Source organism: Boleophthalmus pectinirostris, unplaced genomic scaffold (assembly GCF_026225935.1).
Source record: "Boleophthalmus pectinirostris isolate CB_2022bp ecotype Guang Dong unplaced genomic scaffold, ASM2622593v1 HiC_scaffold_13, whole genome shotgun sequence".
In the NCBI taxonomy this organism is placed as follows: domain Eukaryota; kingdom Metazoa; phylum Chordata; class Actinopteri; order Gobiiformes; family Gobiidae; genus Boleophthalmus; species Boleophthalmus pectinirostris.
In genome coordinates this window covers 21,231,874-21,245,141 of record NW_026571036.1, presented here as the reverse complement: position 1 = coordinate 21,245,141, position 13,268 = coordinate 21,231,874, and the positions used below count along the sequence as shown (strand labels likewise).

The following is a 13,268-nucleotide window of genomic DNA, read 5'->3' as shown; positions in this document are numbered from 1 at the left end:
GAGGACGACACGGAAGCGCTTGGACCCAGTCCTTTGCGCGCTGGTCTTGCTCGCCCCCGTCTGGAACCAGGACACGGAGGACGAAGCCTCCGGATAATCTGACCAACACTGGACCCCCAGCCCCGTCTTGAGGAGCTGCGCGCTGACTGCTCCCGTGTGTTTGGTGCTCCTGCCCGAGTTCAGAGCTTCTGCTCCGGGCTGATGTTGTGTACAAAGTTCTACATGCTGCTGTTTTCTGAGTGCTCCTATGCACGATCAGAAGAAATGCGACTGCTGCTCTGAACACTTCCATCATCGTCGTCAAAGCAACAGGTAAACGTAAACGTGAAACCGGAGTTTTTAGAAGGATTCGTTTTCAGAGGCGAATTCCCCGTTTGCGTGTAAACGATGAGAACAAACGAAGGGAAATGTCTCCGTTTTTAAAAATACCCGTGTACGTGTAAACAGGGCCTAAATGACAAAGGAATCAACACTAACCACCTGATTTCAGTGGCTACAGACGGCGCACCGAGTATGAGCGGGTCGCAAAAGGTGTTTGTGTAATCATGAATGCTCATTTTGTATTTGTAGCCTACTTAGTCATTTTAATAGTCGGCTTATACAGCTAATATACTGACAGCCTATGTTGCCTTCATATTAGGCTTATATAAGGCTTTAAATTTTGGCTCCAGGCAGGTATGGTTTTTGTTTTTTTGGGCCAATATGGCTTTTTGAACATTTTGGGTTGCCGACCCCTGGTATGTATGTATGTGTGTGTGTGTGTGTGTGTGTGTATATATATATATATATATTACACTTTTTTATCTTACATGGGTTTCACTGTCTTGAAAAATGTGCATCCTCACTATCAGCAGGGTCACCTCTCTACAGATATAATCTGTAAGTTTGTGGCGTCACCTCCTGTCTTAGAGTAGATAGTTAAGTTATTGTTGTGCCCTTGGACAAGACACTATAGACTGTGTAATTGTGTTTTTTGGCTATTATAGCTGTCCTGATAATTTAACTGTAATTTAATATGAATTGTTACTAGCTAGAGAATTGTGAAATATTTGTTCTACATTCTTCTAACTTGGCTTTGGAAAAAAAAAATCCTGAGTATAGCTTTATTAGTCAACGGAATTCCTGCAGAGACAAATTTTACGACTTGGCAGAAAATTTGCTTATTGATCGCATAAAAAGGTGGACCATGAAAAGTAAACAAATAAAACAACATATAATTGAGCCTATAGGACTACCAAGTGTGCATTTTCTGAGTGTTAAAATCTTTCTTGGAGCCTGCCCATGCGTCTTCCCTCATTAGCTCTCTGACCCTTTGTCCACTATTTTTACAGTCTCCAATCTTCGCTGCCAGGGACTTTTTGGACCATATTTTGATTTTAACGGCTCATAATTACAACCAGGTGGATTTAAGCACAAGTTGGTCCAGCTGCTCGGGTCCTTTAGCTGAGTTTAGACTCTCGGGTTTCTACTGGGAGCGATAAAAGTCAAAGTATGTAAAAGTGAGGGCCACACTGCTGAATGAGAGCATGAGTCGGCACAATCCAGAGCTGTATTTGAACCTTGATCAGTAAATTCCTCTGGTATTTGGGAAAGCACGCTGCTCCTATCTGTGTGGCTCTTTTAGGATCCTAGTTACATACAGAATAACAATGAATATTTTTTTTTTACAAATAACTTTTCTGGTACTTGTTTGTATGGATATGCCATTGCGCTGTTTAAAATGTCCCACAGTATGACATTAAACAACTCTACTTTATATTTATTCAATTACAGGTGGTTTTATAGGTCTAAAAAACAGGGATTCTGACTGTGAGCGGGGTTGCCTCTCCGCAGATCTGACCTGTAACTTGGTCTAGTTTGGTCTCCATGGAGATAGAAAGGTTTGGTGTCATACTATGAAACATTCCTGCAAAACCAATGACATTTCCATAGAGAAAAGAATTTGATGGACCACCAGAAAATTTGCATAATGCACCTTTAAAATTTTTATGTGGGCATGTTGTTTTATTTTGCTTTTGCTTTCAAGTTTATGCCTTTGTAGTAAAGAGGATGATATTTGTCTGGCCAATAAAAGACTCATGTTTAGTAGTTGTAGTAGTCGGTTGTTGAAGTAGAAGCAGTAATTTAATATGCTACAGAGGGCTGTTTATAGTTTGCTGTTTATTCGAGTTCAAATGTTGCGTAATTTTTCACTTTTACCATTGGGGGAACTAGTAAGAGTAGTTGTAAGAGTAACTCAGGACGATTTATAATTTTATAACTGAAAAGACAAAACATTTAAGACAAAGGATAGACCACAGAAATTAGATTAAATTAAAACAAATGTTCAAATCTTTTAAAATTGTCAACATAAACTCAAGCTTTTTCACTTATAGACTTGCTCACAGTCAGGAGAGTAACAATTATTTTACTCAAATAAGAGTATTTTTTACTATAGACTAAATAATGCTCAAATGGGAATGGGAAGTATACTGTCCAAAAACTACTCCTAAGTACAATGTATTTATAAAGTCACACACATCAGTGTAATGAGTGATTACCACCTCTGGCTGTGTAAATGATTGAGTGAGTTTTGAGTAAGTGTGGAATTTTTCTTTTGTTTTTTTAAGTTTTGTTTGATTGTGAACCTTATTAAATACTTAAAGGTTCACTATGTAACATTTTGGTTCGGGTTCCGTCACCTGCTTGTTTCGGTGGCCAATCCACAAATCTGACTTGTAATTTAGTCTGGATTGGTCTCCATGAAAGGTGTACTATTATACTTTGAAATATTCTGGACAAAGTAATAACATATTATCCATGGAGAAAAGTATTTGACAGGCCCTGCACCAGAAAAGTTACACAATGCACCTTTAAGTAGCAGACAGATTAAAGTAGGGTTGTTGAGTGATTTGCCTTGTCATTCAAACTTGTTAACTTTGAAATGTGTTTTTGTCTTTGTAAAGGTGTGTCTCCACCGAGCATCACGTCCCCCACCTCCAGCTGTGCCTCCTCAGGACTCGGCTGTCCAGGTAGGAAAGAATTACACTTTAAAATCACTAACCAGAAACCAGTAGAAATATCTCATTTACTTGGTCCTTAGTATTTCACAGTATTAACAAAATGGTCATTGTCAAATGGTCAAAGTTCATGTTTCTATAGGTTTGAGGTTTTGTATAGATAGTGGTGGAACATAAAGTTAAAGTAGTAAAGTAATGTACTTAAGTAAAAATTTTAGGTATCTGTACTTTACTTAAGTGTATTTTAAAGTGGCTGCTTTTTAGTTTTACTTCACTACATTTGAGAGCAGATATATGTACTTTCTACTCCACTATATTTTTGAACAGAACTGAAAAGTAAAAGTATTTTTTATGAAAGTTTGAGACCTGCTGAAAAGGCTGAGGGTTTATTTTTAATCTTTTTGTAGTTTGAAGAAACACAAATAACAGAGAGAAAAAAATAACTCATTCAATTTTTTTGACTGAACAATAATTCAGCACAAATCTTAAACAATCATTACATTTGAAGTTTTCTAAGACCTCAAAATCTGCGTGAAATACTTTTACTTTTTATTCTTTAAGTAAATTTTTAAACAAGACATTTTTTTCATGCTCCAGTATCTTTACTTTTACTTAAAGGTTGTATAGAGGATTTTTAGAGAAGTGAAATACGGCGACAGTCCTTTATCAAATGTTGTGCATGTGTAACACCACCTTCCTCCTCCACAGCTCCCTCAGTAGAAACACCTCCTCCCGCCTCTTTACTCTAAAAATCATGCTTGTTTACATCCAGTGCGTGTTCAGAATTACTGTTGAAGTGACCTGTCTAGAAATATTTTAACAATCGACGCATCAGTTTTTAGACCCTTCGTCTGCTTCAGTCGCGCCATCGCTGGAAGGAATCTCCAAGAATCACCTCATTTGGTCTTCGCTCCTTTTCCCCTTCTCTTCTTCTTCTTCTTTCAGCGACCTCAAAAACTGACTTTCTTTTGCGCCGAAATGGTCGTGGATTCTCGTCCGCCATGGCAACAAACTTTGTGTGAATTTCGAGGAAGCGCCAGTTTGAAAAAGTCTCTAAGAACCGCTGCATAAACCACGTAATCCACACACGCCGACGAGTCAGTTACACTAGAAACGAAGGGAATTTGATTGACAACCTAACAGCCAATAGAAAGTGAGGGAGCCTCGTTTTCTGTTGGCTGATGTTTATCTAGCCGCACTATGTCCACAGTTGATAGATTTTCATTCTTTTTTTTTTTTTTTTTGGTCATCATAATTACAAGGCTGCTGCGTCTCTGTAAGGGTATTTTAAACTTTCAATGACAATTTGAAACTAAAAAAAAAAAATCCTCCATACAACCTTTAAGCAACAATATTCAGTACTTCTTCCACCACTGTCTATAGGTTATATCAGGTTTAGGTGAGACACATTTTTCATTCTATGTTCTCATGGTTAAATTATGTTGTATTGTCTTGTGAAAATCAGTGCTTAGACTTGTTTATTGTTCTCTTAAACTCTGAAAACATAGATTCTGGATGGGCACAATCAGTCCATACAATAGCCCAATCACATGCATTTGTGCAATGAGTCCATCTGCAGCCATCCGCTCTCCTCAGATAAACCCTGCGTGTCCGGGAGGAACGTCACATTCTAATATGAAGGATATTTTTTATTCCATACCCCAGAGATATTTTCTGCTCTGATTGGAAAACCAGGGTCACTGCTTACACGGACAGGCATTATGTAAACGTGCTGCCGAGGGGCTATTATCTAACAAGCTAATGATAATATAATATATTTGTTATGATTATAAGATGATTTGAACTTTATACTATATGGACCAGTGTCACAATCATTCTGGCAGGCAAGTTTAAGTTAGTTTCAGTAAATCTTTGCCCTTTAGTTTTAGTCAAGATTAACAAACATTTTACGCTAATTTTATTCTAATTAAAAGCTGCACTATGCAACTTTTCTAGGTGGGGTTTGTCACCTGCTTGTTTCTATGGATATCTCATTGCTCTGCCTGGAATGTTCCACAGTATGACATTAAACAGCTCTACTTTACATTTATTCAATTAACAGGTGGTTTTATAGCTCAAAAATACTTAAAAAAAAAAAAAAGGTTGCCTCTCAACTGATCTGACCTGTAACTTGGTCTGGTTTGTCTCCGTGAAGATATAAAGGTTCAATACCATACCGTGAAACATTCCTAGCAAGGCTGGCACCATCTAGTGCCTCGGCTCAATTTCATTTCTCTCCAGCAACTCGGTCAGGAATTAAAATACAATAGACGGTTCGCAAAAACCCCAGAAGTGCAAATTCGGACACCAGCCAATCAGCGAAGAGCCATATATTCAGTGTTGTCAACGATTCTCGAGATCGAGGATTTAAAGCCAGAATAAAGAGAATGTTTGGTGAATTTCATCAAGGGGAAAGGCGTTATTGCCTTTCTTCCTATGGGATTTGGGAAAAGCAGTTAGCCCCATTAGTGGTGCATTACATAAGTGACTACCAAATAGCAGCGATTGGTTAAATGATAAAAAAGTACCTGCCTATTGTCGAGCAAACAATTTCTAACACTGCAAGGTCAGACGGGTTCTACGAAGTGAAACGAAGTGAAACCGGCTGATGAACCAGGCTAAAACATTCCAGGCAAAGCAATAACACCTCCATGAAGAAAAGCATCTGACAAAACCTCCACCAGAAAAGTTACACAATGCACCTTTAAACTATTTGTATTGCTCTGGACTTGTTTGGTTTGAGGCTTGGTTGAAAATGAAACTTAAATCTTGTCTTCATTTGCTTCTTTCATTCTTTGATGTTTAGTATTTATTATTCAACCAAAATATTATTACTTTCAGACCAAACTGTGTACTTTTACTCATAGTTTAAGTCATCATTATGATCACTTTTTACCGAGTTTAGTCAGCAAAAATATGACACTGACAAAAACTATGACAAAAATGTTGTCAACTAAATTAACACAGCTGTAGCATATAGTATCTGGGCAAAAGAGGTAGAAAATGGGGAGCCAAGTTAGTGTTCTGTTTTATGGTTATATAAATGGTATACCTCTATCTTGTATTTTATAGTAATAGTGTCCAGCTAAGTACTCCTGACCGGGCTTATCTGGAAAAGACCCTCTCTGCTCCTGCCACATTTTGGGTCATATCCAAAACCATAATTGAAAGCACATATTTCCTACTACTTTTATCCTGTGAGAAGGGGAAAAACTTGGGCTAACACCATGGCGTGGTTTAGTGCATTGTTAAAAGTTTACTCTGTAAAAGCTACATTCTGGGTAAACATGATATCAAACTAAAACAGGAAGTCCCATCTGGCTTGTGGACAGTAGCTGTGGGTCAAAACACTTTCGAGGACAGAGGAGTTTGAATGTCAGTTCTCACACTCTGCACAACCAGGGACTTTTATTGTGAAAGGTCATTGCTGTTGAATGATGCCCCAGGGAGAGACGCACGAGAGACTGAAGACTTTCTCCTGAATTTAACTGAAATGATTAGAGCAGCAGTGGAGGTCAGATCTCAATGGACCATGTAAATGGATGTCACTATCATTTCAGAAATTTGTGCATTGCAGTTCAATTAGGCTAGGAGGCCAAGAATACGCACTTCTCCAATACTTTATGAAGATGTGAGTCTGGTTACCTGGTTTCATCTCACCAAGTTCAGATGGGGGTGATTGACAGATGAATGTACCAATCAGGGACATACATGGTCCTTCTGTATTAAAACATATATGGCTACTTAAGGGGAAGCAAGAAAGGGAAAAAAATATTACAGGGGACTTTATGCTATTATCTCTGGAGAGAGAAGTTTGATTTTGTTGGTCCTTTGTTTCAGATATGTCACTGAAATGAACAAAACTGAGATGAGCAAACCACATTAGACTACTTAAATTTGGTAACAGATTTTGCTGACTAGTAAATTCTAATTATAATGAAATCTTGTAGTATATGTGCATTTGAAGACTGTATTGTCTCTGTGGGGAAATGTGTGTGTATGTTTGACCCATCATTCAACCATTGAGGCATTGGAACCAGTCAGGAGCAAATCTTGAGCTAGGATCTTGGGTCAGGACATAAACTGTTTATATAAATGGACATAGCTAACCTGCTAGCCGTGGCGTTCCAAATAGGAAGTGTTCATGGTGGCGCTTCTGGCTCCATCAACTCTGTTTCCAATTGATTTTACATTATAAAATTGTCACCCCTCTCTCTGTAACTGCTACAGTGAGCTTCCTCATGTTGGTCTTAAAATCTTCTTATTAACCAGCTCTTGATTGATTCTGATGTTTTTATTTTATGCAAATAAATTCCTAATATGGACCAGGTTCAAAATTCACTCCTATAACTGCTAGCATTGTGAGAGACATTTGACTGGAACTAAATGCTATGGGTGGCATCACACTCCCTTAGTCCACTTTATCCAGTCTTTTGGGTCAGGATTACCTAGCTGGAGGATTGACTCATTGTATTTGAAAATTGAGAGTCTAAACTAACACTACACTTTCATTCAATTTTTATCACATGCCCAAAGGTAAGTTGGCTCTATTGATTTTTGCTATTACATGTACAAACACTGTGTAACTGTATCATTGGTTTATTTTGCCATGTGAATTTCCAGTCGTGTTCAAAGTGCAGTTTTAAATGAGATATTGCCGCAACCATGCATTGCTCATGTTTCGGTATGAACCCATATGCCCCTCCTGGCTCACTGGTCTCTGCTTGTCTGTGCTCTGGTCCTCCCTGTCACAGCCTCTTCTTCTGCCTCCAACCCATCCACTGCCTCCACTAACTCCACCCCTGATACTAACGCCACCACCAGCCACGGTAAGACCCCACCCCATCGCCAAACTGCTTTACCCCTTCTAATGCTTTGATCTTTTAAAGGTCCTATGTTATGCGAAATTGACAAAATCGAGCCCCAAGTCATGTTGAAATGTTGTTACCTCCTCAAACACATACCTGGAGTTGTGTTTTGTTTCATTTACAAAGGTTTTGAGTAATACTTCCTGTATTACCAGATTACATCACGATGTGGAACAGACTGTTTTCTGTTTGAAAGAACAACCCATCTTAAATATACAGGATTTGTGTGTTAAACAGCCGTGAATGAAATAAAACACAACTCTGGATATACATAGACCAGAAAATAGTGTAATATGGGCCCTTTAAAGATTTCGTATGATCTAGTTTTTGTGTATTGTGCAATGATTTATCTTGGCCTCAGAAATGATTTTTGTGGTTTGTTAAAGTTGCAAATCAAATGTAGTTGACAAACATTCACAGATGTCCCAACTTATGGTCCACACTGTCATTTGCAAAATCAATAGTTTGCCCTCAATTGTGAAAATGTCAAAAGCAATCCAAACTTTAAAATACTGCTTACACACTTCTAAGCAACAGCATTTCAAGTATTTCAAAATTGTTGCTCACCAAAGTTGTGAGTTGCTGTCGGACTTTGCAATCAAGAGCAATAAATTTAACTTTTTGAATTTGTTCAAGTTTACCATGTTTTAGCATTTTTATTCTCGTTTTCAGTGCCAGTCAGTGCTGGAATAGCTGTTTTCACAATCATGTAGGTCAATTGCCAGTGGGAATCTGATTTCATTATGGGACATTGTATTACTTGGCTCCATGGTTATTATAACAGGATACAGGTTCCTACACCTAAATATAGTCTTGCACAGATACGCAAAATACGCCAAGCCAACGGGCAACCTTTAGTGTATTGTGTTCCTGTTCCTTCATAAAAGTTAAGCAAACATTTCATTTATCACTGATTCCGTTCTCCATTTCTTGGGTAATTATGAGTAAATTCAGGCTTGTGGTGTTGCTCCCTCCTCGTGTAGCTGAGCGCACTGCCAGCTCCTCTCTGGCCTCTGGGTTACTTTCCACATTATGAGCTCTCTTGTGTAAATAGACTGGCACTATACTCTCTCCAGTGATCCAAAAATAATATGAATATTTCTTCCCAGTTATGATTCCCATTTTCAAACTGGGGGTATCTACCACCAACTGTTTTAAAATTGAGGATTTTCTTTTTTTCTTTTTTCTTTTTGCATTAATAATGGAAAATACTGTTACGTTAACTGTTGTATTTCAAATGTATTTATGCTGCAATCATTTTGATACCGCAAGTAACAGTGTGGACATCTCTTCAGTAAATAACTGACATAGAACTGAGTTTGACAGGTAGAAATATCTTCAGGTGCACTATGTAATTTTAGGCAAAGCTATCTCAATTGAGTCTTGAAGGTGGACCTTCAAACAGAAGTTTACAATACAACACAATATGACCTTTTCCCCCAGCCTGAAAAACTAGTTTGAACCCAGAAAAAACTCATTTTCTTCAAGGCCATTTCTGCTTATAATGACTGGGCCACCTAATAAAAGAATAAGGTGCATTTTATCTCCATCGGCACCAGGGCTTGGCTGGATGTACATTTTCTGTAGTTAATTAACAACATTCCTCCCCATCCATCTTCAACTGTGGAATTTGAGGGCTGAATACATTTTTTAATCATGTATTTAATAAGTCTGGGTCAGAAATACATAGCATGGTGAAAGATATTGAATTTGTATGTAGGCTCTGAATGTTTTATATTATATTATTTTATGGCTATGAGGGGAAAGATGCCACAAAAGTAAAAAGCGAAATGTTCTTAACAAGCCAAACCCAAAGTTACTATGGTAATAGTAATAGTAGCATTACAATAGCAGTAGTTTGAAAGTTATAATAACTTTAACATTGATTCACATTTATAGTGTCTTTATATACTGATAGTAATAGTAATCATTCGTCATCATTTGGAGACATAGTATTATCAGATAGGCCTATTGCAGTAGTTTTTGCTCAGCTCTTGACAGTTTTTTTTTTTGTTTTTTTGTTTTGTTTATTTTTATTTTTGCTTGATGCTGCAGCTCTGTCACCTTCCACCCCTCCATCCATCACCCCCAGCACTGCTCCACCCACTTCACCCAATAACCAGACCCTAACTTCAGCCGCCAGCACCACCTCTGCTCCCCCCTCCTCCGCTGGTGGTAAGGCTGCTCCATAACGCTGCATTTACTTTCCCAGGAAGCATTTTACAATTGTAATATACAAAAACCCATATAGCCTTCATTTTCAGTGCATTGTAACTATAATTCAAATTTCATCATCATTTGCCTGAAAATCATGAATACTGTATTTCCCTCTAGGCCTCCCATCTAACCTTAGCATAATATCCCCATATGTAGACTGTCTTCTTTACATGCCCAAACCATCTCTTGTGCTTTAATTAAAATAAAATTTTTTCAACCAAAAAATAAATAAAATCACTGTCCCTCCAGTCATTCTTACATCCATCATGATGAACAAACCATCTGTTGCCTTTGGGCAGATGGACCATATCTTAATCATAATTTTTCCCACTGCATCTTTATGCTAAATGCTTTCTGTGAAATGTTATTTTAGCACAATTTATTTGCATAAACTGTCAAAAAACATGTCTTTTTTACAATATGCATTTGTATTTTAATTTCATTGCTAACTTCTTTTGCTAATCAGCTTTGCCATCCACTCCCATGAACACCACCCACCTGCATAATACCATCGCTTCTACCACTGGTGCTAATGTTACTGTAAGCAACCACGCTAACAGCACTGCTGGCATCCAACCTTCCATAACTACTAGCAACACTGCCACGACTGTTAGAATCAATGGTACCACAACTGATGTGGTTAACGCTACCACCATTGCCGCCAATGCTACAGTCAATGCTACAGTCAATGCTACAGTCAATGCTACAGTCAATGCTACAATCAATGCTACTGCCTCACCTGCTAACACTACTGCAGCCAACGCTACTGCAAGTGGTAAGACAACACTGCACTGATCTTTTCAGTTAGCCTAGTGTATATATATATATATATATATATATATATATATATATATATATATATATATATATATATATATATATATATATATATATATATATATTATTTAGGCTAGGCTATATTGTAGTCTAGTTTACTCTACATTGTCTTTCATTGACTTTATGGTCAAATGAATGCCAACAATGTTTAAGATTAAGTGTTTTTCTCTTAAATTAGCCAATTCCTTTTGTATTGTTGCAAATCCGAAAGAAAAACCCATGTGAGTTACTATATGACACTTTGGGATGAGAAACATCTGTGAGGGTTAAATAGATTTAATTACATGCTTGGTGCTTTTCAGATGTAAATCCATCCCTGTATTGTTTTCTATATTTTAAAAGAGCTATAGATTGAAAAATCATGGCCTGAATTATAATGAGCAGATTAGGATTAATCTTTGCTACTTTTTGTGTGCATACTAATCATATCAAAGGCACCTCATATTTCTTGATTTATTCTTGGTTTATTTCCCTTAATATATTCACTTCTTGATGTTCAGGAGAGACTCTTTGAATGCAAAAAAGACTTGATGAATGTGAATGTGACACCTTGAGATAATAAAATTGCATATCCTTGAAGAAACTGAAGCTTTAGTTGCAGTCTGATGGTAAATGGTAAATTGTCACATTTTTACAGAGCGCTTTCCAACCTTCAAGGTACTCAAAGCGCTTTACATGGAAACACTCACTCATTTACACACACATTCATGTGCCAATGTATGCAGACACTAGGGGCGAGTTGGGTTAAGTGTCTTGTCCAAGGACACAACGACGTTCATCTGTGGGAGCTGGAATCACACCAGCCAACTTGTGGGTCAGTGGATCTGACCGCTCTACCATCTGAGCTACTGTGATAATCTACAATAGGACTCTTTAACATGTATCACAAGACTAGTAGCCTATAGAGCTCTTTGAAAAAGATTTACTGCGCTTTTTTATTCAGATATAAAATACATCTATTATCCAAGGACAAAAAATGGTATTACAATTGCTCCAATTTATTCACATTTGCTTGAAAAGTGCAATACAAAAGGTTGTGAATGATTAGCTAGGCTAATTAGCATGCTGTTATGCTGCATATGGCTTTGGCTTTAGCTTTAAGAATTTTGCTAATTCCATTATTATTGCTGTTTGCTCTTTTTAGCACAACTGTCCACCAGCATCTCATGGGCATCAGCCACTAACTATCCACCTACTAACCCAGATGCGCATGGTAAGGATAAACTGCAAAATCCTGTTGAATTTGCACTGGAGTTAATCCCACAAATTAAATTTCAAATTTTGTTTTGTTTCATTATGAAAGATTAGTCTTTTACCTAATAGCTATACAGGTTGACTATTGTTAGGCCTATCACGATAATTGATTTATTGTTCAATATATGAAATCTAGAACTATATATTTTGGGACTCAATAGTTGCTCAATATTTGTTTGTACATTTTCTTTGCAATGGCAGTGACATTTTTGCCATTTGTATGTAATAAGGGAAGATTTGTGCTGTAGATGGCAGAATAAATAATTTATGTGGCTAAATATAGGCTCACTCTGCTATTTATTTGTTGCAGCTCATGCATTTTTCTATTAATGTATATTTAAAAATAGGTTTACTGGTATTATTTTGTTTTGTAGTAGTAGTAGTAGTAGTTTTAATATCATGTATATCATGTATCTGTATCAATATATCATGCTTTTAATTTGTTATCGTGACAGGCCTAACCATTATAAACTACTCTTGTCAATTGTTGTGGCTACAATCTATGCTGATGTAACCTTGGGCAACTAGACCTTCAAAAATCATTGATTATAATACCTCGCTTCAACATTAACACTTAACTGCTAAGATCCTGCATGTTACAAAGTTAGCTTCTGTCATAGCCTTGATCAGTCAATCAGTCTTTCACCTTATGCCTGTATGTTTCACTGTAAATATTTTCCAGAGACATCCACCACTAACTCATCAGCAACTAGCTTAGCTGCTACCTCTGCTCCCTCTTGGGGTAAGGCACTGCATAGTTTGGATGCAGGTTTGGTCTAGTTGTATTTCAAGGTTTATAAAGTTTTCAGAGTTGGATTTCTTCTTTACATTGATCTTTTAGAGTTTCTCATTGGGGCCCTGATTTTTTTTTCTCTCTTGGGTGTCTTGTTATTTCGAATCGAATGACCAAAACTAATACAGCTAAAACTAGCCTGTATAAAGAATTATTCTGTATCCGTCAATATTTTCTCATATCTCCATCCTGTCTTGTTCATATGTTATAATCATTAGAAATAATTAGATTTTGATTTTATGTTGTTGCACTTTTTTCATCATGCTGGCATGTCCCTTCTCCATTTTGGTGACAGTAAAG

At 37.3% G+C, this 13,268-nt stretch overlaps 1 protein-coding gene across 8 annotated transcripts in view; it reads left to right on the top strand.

Moving 5' to 3' along the window:
* adgrg6 (adhesion G protein-coupled receptor G6) overlaps positions 1-13,268 on the top strand; it is a 102,227-nt gene that overhangs the window by 59,428 nt on the left and 29,531 nt on the right. For 4 of the 8 annotated variants that reach the window (XM_055149340.1, XM_055149338.1, XM_055149337.1 and 1 more), the window contains 5 exons: positions 2,946-3,011; positions 7,754-7,828; positions 9,923-10,042; positions 10,551-10,859; positions 12,066-12,134. In XM_055149340.1, coding sequence (XP_055005315.1) covers positions 2,946-3,011; positions 7,754-7,828; positions 9,923-10,042; positions 10,551-10,859; positions 12,066-12,134 — 639 coding nt within the window. The remainder of the gene's footprint in view (positions 1-2,945; positions 3,012-7,753; positions 7,829-9,922; positions 10,043-10,550; positions 10,860-12,065; positions 12,135-13,268) is intronic. The other 4 variants (XM_055149342.1, XM_055149341.1, XM_055149344.1 and 1 more) reach the window with 2 other exon arrangements.